The sequence below is a fragment of the Epinephelus moara genome, chromosome 12 (assembly GCF_006386435.1).
Source record: "Epinephelus moara isolate mb chromosome 12, YSFRI_EMoa_1.0, whole genome shotgun sequence".
Lineage (NCBI taxonomy): Eukaryota > Metazoa > Chordata > Actinopteri > Perciformes > Serranidae > Epinephelus > Epinephelus moara.
In genome coordinates, this window is record NC_065517.1 from 33,664,463 (window position 1) to 33,672,294 (window position 7,832).

The 7,832-nt window shown below is 41.8% G+C and overlaps 1 protein-coding gene across 1 annotated transcript in view; it reads left to right on the forward strand.

Moving 5' to 3' along the window:
- Positions 1-2,341: 2,341 nt before the first annotated feature.
- The window catches only part of si:ch211-202p1.5 (uncharacterized protein LOC103909337 homolog), a 37,449-nt gene continuing 31,958 nt past the window's right edge, over positions 2,342-7,832 (forward strand). Inside the window, exon 1 of the mRNA XM_050057969.1 lies at positions 2,342-2,753. Within this exon, the coding sequence (XP_049913926.1) occupies positions 2,690-2,753 (64 nt within the window). The 5' untranslated portion in view covers positions 2,342-2,689. The remainder of the gene's footprint in view (positions 2,754-7,832) is intronic.

Sequence of the window (7,832 nt, forward strand, 5' to 3'; positions counted from 1 at the left end):
AAGGATGCCCGTTCAATTAAGTTTTAACAGGTCTGACGCTACGGCTGTATCTAGGCTAACAGCTAACATGCTAACTATTATTTCTATGTCACTAGTGACTTGAAACAAATTTAGGACGATGGGAGACGGGTTGAAATAAACCGAAATTTCCCTTTAACTCTTTTCTCATTTGTTGTCTGACATACTGCAAATCCATCAAATTCAGTGCCCCCTTTACTGAAAAGAAATACTAACATTACAGGAAGCACTGGCATGTAAGATATATTGTGATATTGCATGGTGGTGCAGTGGTTAGCAGCGGGGCGCGCACCTAATATAATGGTAGGGGAAACACTGATGTTGCAATAAATGTTAATGTTAATAAGAAATGTTTTAGTATTCATATTGTTTAAATTGCCTCATTAATCAAATAATGGAAAAATAATCGATAATAAAAAATATATATATATATAATAAAAAAAAAAAAGGTCCAAAAAAGTTAATAACTTAAAAATTATGGCGAAAAGGTAGTTTCTTGCAACCCTAGAATTAAGATAAAAATATTCACAAACAAAAAAAACACTTCTGGTTGTTGATAAGTAGTGTTTAACTTTTGATTTAACACTAAAAATTAAAACCCTTGGCGCGCACTGCAGCGCAGGCAGACAGATGCGTGACTCAGAGCAGCATGTGTCACTGACACCAGACTCACGTGACTCAGAGCAGCATGTGTCACTGACACCAGACTCAGAACGCAGCGGACCGGTGGAAAATGTCACCATCAGCATATTATTTTACATCAATAAAATCTATTTTATCATTATTTTGAGTCACATTGTTGAAAGAATTTAGTCGTCCGTGTTCAAGCAGGATAATAGGTCTCCATTCACTGCACATCGGGCTTTCTATTTCCTTTTCCTTCCTTTATGTTTTCTTTTTTAATTACATGATAGCTATTCTCCCTTAACTCACCAGTAAAGAATACCTTTGTCCAAGTTTTGTAGCATGATATCAAAACACTGCGTCACCATGATTTGTTCTGACTCATGGGACGGTCAGTAGGCCGGCCCCAGATGTCCTCGGGGTCCGAGAAGGTTCATATGTCGCAAGCATACCAGAAATATATTTGGGCGCTGAGCCACAGAATGATTTGATTTGAAATCAGTTCTCTGAGTGACAGGTGACCAGTGCAAGGATTTTAGAACTGGAGTAATGCGGTCATACTTCCTAGTTTTTGTCAGGTCGTGAGCAGCAGCATTCTGAATAAGCTGAAGTTGCTGAACAGCTCGTTTTTAAAGGTCTCACGGTGACATTATTCCTCTGACTCTAGCAATGTTTTTTGAATGGTAATTGGCAGATGACATTATAGATTCCTGAGTCCAGGATAACACCAAGGTTTCTGTGTGACTCCTAGTGAAAAGAGTGGGATTCGAGGTGAGAGCTGACACTTTGTCTTTCTCTCCAGAGCCCAAAGACCATGATGTTGGTCTTATCTCTGTTGAGTTGGAGAAAATTTTGATGCAGCCAATCATTCATTTGCTCAGTACAGTGACGCAGACGTTCTACAGGTCCACAATCACCTGGTGAAAGCGATATATATATTTGCGTGTCATCTGCATAATTATGTTAGGCTACGTTATCATTCTGTATGATTTCGCCTAATGGAAGTATATAGAGATTAAAAAAGAGGGGTCCCAAAATGGATCCCTGTGGGACACCACATGTCACGGCCATCTGCTCTGACTTATGGTTACCAATCAAGACAAAGTGCTTCCTGTCATGAAGATATGACTTGAACCATTTAAGGATAGTTCCAGAGCCTCCGACTGATTTATTCAGTATCAACAGTTCGTGACTCGTCAGGTTAGTTAATGAACATTTCCTCGCTACAGTAATGAAAACATATTAGCTAAGTATTTTCAAATGTATTTGTGTATGATCTGCAAGTTTTTATTTGTTGTGTAGAAAGATTAATTTGGAAACAACTCATTGATGTAAGTTTAAATTCCAATAACCTGCCCAGGCTCTGGCAGGGTAACCTCCTACATGAGTTTCCTCCGACTCAGACGTCTTCACACACAACAGACAGTATGTTTGTGGTGGACTTTGCATCAACAGGGAGACACTTCAGATTACACGGAGAGCAGAAAAAGCAGAGAGACAGAACCAAAAGGATTGAGACCACAGTGAGAGACCAGACAATCATGCGAGCAGGGCGCGGGCCAGTGGCGGGCGGAGGACGCTGTGACTAATGACACTCAAGCTGTGGAGGTGTCTCACTGCAGGCTCTGCCTCCCCTGTGTATCCTCCTCCTCCTCCTCCTCTTCACTCCTGCTCTCTTCACTCCTCCAGTTCACTTCTCTCCATGTGTTATGATACAGCTCCATACAGCTGTTAACATTGTCCTTTCTCCATCTGGACGCCACAGCAGCCTCCAGCCCCTCAGGATACCAGCGTTACTCGAGCTCTGCACCTGGGTGGCAACTGTTGCAGATTCCTGGATCCAGTGGACATTTTTTGGTGTTCTTTTTTCCGTGTGTTGACCGGGAACCTTCGTGAGCTCAGGTGTTTGATTCAGCCGGACCTCCTCCTGCGTGTGTGTGAAAGGTGTTTCATATATCTCATTTCTGGAAGGAGGGAGCTGCTGTGAGGAATTTTACACAAAAGCTGAGTCGCAGATTTCTCACCTGGACGCTGAGGAGGCAGCAGGATGGACTTACCCACTTACTTTTGGCTCGTCACCACGACTCTGATGTTGATCCATCAGCATCAAGGTAAAACAACCTTCAGTATGTTTCTCTTTTGCTCCAGTTAGGGTCCATATGATAGATAGAAATATAACAAGGTTGTTCCCAGATGGCTGAGGCTCCTTCTGGAAAATCAGAGCTAGGGTATAAGTTGCTGCAGAGTTAGTTTTTCATTTTAAAGTATTAGTAACTGAGGCTGAAGGAAAAACATGCAAAGTAACATTGTGTTTTTACAGTGTTTGAACTGTTGCCCTTTTCTGCAGTGTGACGGTCAAGCAACACTGTTACCTAAAAGTCATTCCTCGTTGTAGTTGTCTTTGCTTGTGGTGGTCGTGCAGGTAGTTTGTTCACCAGGGGATGTACCTATAAAGAACATTCTAACTATTTAAAATCAGCATTCCCTACTGGGCCCCTTTTCACCCCTGTTCCTCCCACTTCTGTGCTGTTATACAATAATTTATGGTCCCCTGAGGATGAATTCTTTAATCATCCCCTGACGTTTCTTTTCGCAGGTCATAATTAACACTTAGCCAGTGAAATAATTCCACATCCACGAGTTAGATTGGCACAAAATTTTGTGCAGATGTTCGTTTCCAGATGATGCACCTGATTCCCCGATGTGGTTCATTGTTTATGTTTCTCTCAGGATGAGTTGTAAAAACGTTCGTGATCCTCTGACTTTTCATGCAGCGCCATCTTCAGGTTTTTAATTCAGCCTCCGTTTTTTGCATTAAATAGCAAATGTTAGCAAGTTAAAACGCTGAAGATAATTCTGGTGAGCATCACCTGCTAACCATCAACATGTTTAACACAAAGCGCCGCATTGCCAGCGTCCACTCTGTGGGGATATTTACTGATATGTACTTGCTCCCTTTACAGACATGTTGACCGTTGACGCTTTGCACCAGTAAAAATTAAATTGCACGTTTGGTCTCATGCAATATGCATTTTAAGACTTCCTGTTCTAGAGGGACAAAATATAGGAGGGAGTGGATTTCCTGGAAATCGTAGCGGTACCAGGTTTATCGCTGCACTGAGGCCAAAGAGTGTGACTGACATTTAACATCTTAGAAAAGCAGGTGTAAAATCTGCAGCACTCAGGGAACATGTGGAGGGTGAGAAGCTGTAGCAGAGACAGACGGAGAGGGAAGCTCTGCAGCTGCAGTAAGATCGGGCTGAAGCAGCCGGTGATGGAGGAGATGTTTAATTATTTTGTAGCCGTTGACAGAAACGATCCAGTCACAGGAGTCTAAAAGTTTAACCATAAGTCAGAAGGCACTTCATCAGTCACTGTAAACTCCTTTACATCTGCAGTCTTCATAAATAAAGGTGTAGATATGAGCACCAACTGCCTCTGCCTGAGGCTGATATGGCCCAGCCAGACCCACCAGCTTCAGGTCAGGCTGAAATTTCTTATTGTTACCCCAGGTTTGAAACAGGTCCTCGCCAGTTTACTGGTGTTTTCTTTTGTGTGTGTAAATTGCAGGAGTTATAATGAACAGAATCAATGGGGGAAAAGGATCAAAGATGGAAAGTGACATAGCAGTCGGGGGAGATTGAGAGACAGCGCTTGTGAGTCAGGGACGGAAAATGAATGAAAGGGAGAAAGAGGGGCTGCATAGTGGCTTTGGGGCAGTGTTAGCTTCTGCCTCCCCAGCAGTAGAAGAGGTGGGTGTAACATGAAAAAGTGCAGTGATCGTTATCTGCCTGCCGCATTGCAATGGACCCCGTGCACACTAGTTGCACTGAGGGACATGGCCCACTCTGCCGAACCTATACGACATATTAATGAAATAAGGAACAGAAGAAGGAGAGGTGGTGCGAGGAAACACAGCAGCCCTTTGCTTGTAATAAATGTTTTATGAAATATTTTATATATGTAAAATAAATATATAGAATATATATTTAACATGTAAAAAATATACTTTAATTCAGTGGTTCCCAACTGGTGGGTCGTGTTCCAACAGTGGGTTTTGGGTCCATTCTGAATGGGCCGCAAGTAACGCAAACGTGTCAAGTTTGTAAAAAAAAACACACACACTTTATAAGTACAGTGAAATTCTGGCACAGAGCTTTTATTCTGAAGTTCTGTTTCCTGCTGTAGAGTGAGCGACTAACAGACAGCTACTTAGCAGAGAAAGCAGACTAGCTCGGCGACATGACTAAATGTAAGTATGATGCTGAATGTATTTAACTGTATGGACGTCGAACCAATGACGAAGGAGAAATCTGGACCTTGTGGCTGCACCAGTTGGGAACCACTGCTTTGATATATACTTTTTTTTTTTTTTTTCTTACGCTAGAAATTTGAGTTTTGAATTGGGCCTGCTGCTGTTGTGGTTCAGGCTTGGGTTGGGCTTAGACAGAAACTGTGCAGGTTCATGTAGAGTCAGGTCTGACTTTTTGGGTCCCATCAGAGCTCGAGTGTAGATTTCACTGTGGACTCAGAGGACTCGTCCCTTTTTTATATTTAGAACTTGAGCATTTGTCCCCTCAAATAAAAACATTAAAGTAGTAGAGGACTTTTATTGTGACAAAATTAAAGATATTTAGACCGCAAGCTGATGCTGAAAAGGCACAATGGAGTGCTGCAGGGATGACGTTTTACTTTAGGCCAAAGCAGGAGTTGGCGTCACCGTGGTTTCCTGGTCAAGAAGCCAACAAGATTTTTCAATTCGATTCTGGAATTTTGGCAGAAAATAAACTCTGTGGCAAACAATGACACTTGTCTGTTTTGTTCAATAAAAATAATCTTCACAAATGACCATCACTGTTATGACAACCGAAGCCTAAATGTATTTGCCATAAGTAAAAAGCTAGCGTTCAGCTATAAACGGAACTACAGTACGATTGCATGACTTAACGTCGCCACCACAACGAGGCTGTAAAGCTGTGTTCGGCATGAAGACGTTCTGAAGCCTCATTTAACCGCTTGTTAGCAACAGTCTTTTTTAAAGACACATAGAAGCTTCAGGGTTCATGAGTAGGGTATTTACTGATGTATTTTATGTGGTAGAACAAAATGTAAAAGTCTCATCAACTTGTGTTAACCACAGAGCTTATTTCAGACACTTAACCAAAAACAAATTCAAAACTGGTGGTACTCCCCATGATCCAGCCTCTTTTTTAGGGTCTCATGTACCCACACAGATCTCTGTTTATCTGCTGAACGCCTCTCATCCTCAACCAGAGCTACAGACAGTACCCTCTGCCTCAACATGTCAAGACTAAATACTGATGACTGGAGGATAAATAAACGGTAGATTGATTACATGGAAAGGTTAGGGTAAGGAGGTGATGAGGTGTTTGCCTGGCAACAATAAAAAGGTGCAGCAAGCATTTTTTTACTAGTCGCATTTAATTTAAGCAAAAACCTCCCAACCTCCCAATGTTGAAAGGAAACCAACTCCCTTGTCAGTAAATGCCCCTTTAAACTGAACAATCAGTAAAAGCTGATGCAGTATTTTACACAGCTGACTGTAATGTGTGACGGTCGTAGAAAATACTCCCATCAGTTTTGTTATAATGAAGTTTTTACATCAGATCAGTGAAATTAGCTCGAGACTGACAAGTTGAAATGAAAACTTGACAGTTTATAATCCTCAGTTTACAAAAATCTTGTCAAAAAAAAAAAAGCTGAAAGAAGTTTGCCATAAAAGAATTTTTAAGGTTTTTAAGAGCTCAAAGGATTCAAGGTTAAGATCTTGAGGCTGGTGTGTCGCCTGAGGAGAGGTGTGTTTATCCTTGTTGACTCGTCATTATGAAATGTTGTTTACCGAGTCCTGAGCAGCCCTAAATCCACTCATTTCCTCTTGTTCTACTCTGAGCGTGCTTATTACCGTCAGAGGGAAGTACTTATCACCGAGCTCTCTGAGCACGCTGAATACTCGGGCAGATGTCACCTCTATCATGTTAAAGAAATATTTTTAGGGTGCAGTCTTCAGCAGTGTAGGGGCCTCAAAGGAATTTGTCTGTCAACGTCTTGTCTTTTCTCATGTTTTACTCTCCTGGCTGTGACTTTTTCACTGTCCATACGTTTACATTTACATTCCTCTTACATTACACCCCCCTTCTTCTACTCTCGCTCCGCTGCTCCTTTGTCCGTCGTGTCAGAGGCCTGTTAGTGTGCTGCAGGAAACAACACTTTAAATCCCAACAGTGTCTTTTTGTAAGCACTGTGGACGCTAAATAAAAGTTAATAGTCCATATAATTACAGAGACGAACTAATGACTGCAACGGCTGACTGAGCGAGTAAAAAAAATGTGTCCACTAGGCTTAAACTGAGAGGATCATGCATTTGGTCCTCTGTGTGTGTGTGTGTGTGTGTGTGTGTGTGTGTGTGTGTGTGTTAGGGATGTCAAAAGTAACCGTTAACCGCCAAGAATATTTTTGACCAGTTAAACGTGTCAGTCTAAAGGTTCATTTTGCTGCTCTTCGGTTTCCTGCCCTGTGCACCACCCGGGTCCGGTGGGAGCAGGTCATCCGGCCAATCTGCTAGTACCACTGTCCAGACCCGACGGCGTTGCTGTGGAAATATTGCGCCCACTGAAAGCGTTTTAAAAACAGTGTTGTAACAGTTTGTAGACTTGTAGATTTTGTAGATGTGGTCATTTTTTTTTTATATTTGTTCTTGTACCGCCAGTAAGTAGCAGCCTATGAAGTTAAATTGTTTATTTTTTGATTATTTACTTGTGTTTATAACAAGCAGCAATCTCAGAGGCTGAAAAATGAATCCAAAAACTGCAGTTCCTCTAATGTCCACTTGAGGCTGGCTCCAACAGCGAGTCAGTCCCCACAGACCTCCATGTTAAAACTTTACAGCAGAAATAAACATGTTTACAGCCTGGTACAAAAAACAGTTTGGTCTCTGTAGCTAATTTCAACATTCATGACAACTGTACAGAGGATGAATTTATATGTAACTCACCTGTTACAGCAAATGATGTGGGTTTCGTTAATCATTGGCAAACTTTCTGGGGAAAACCTGGTCTTATTAGGAGAGACGGCATTCATCCCACTTTGGATGGAGCTGCTCTCATTTCTAGGAACCTGGCAAACTTTATTAGTAAATCAAATCCCTGACAACCCAGAGTTGAGACCAGGAC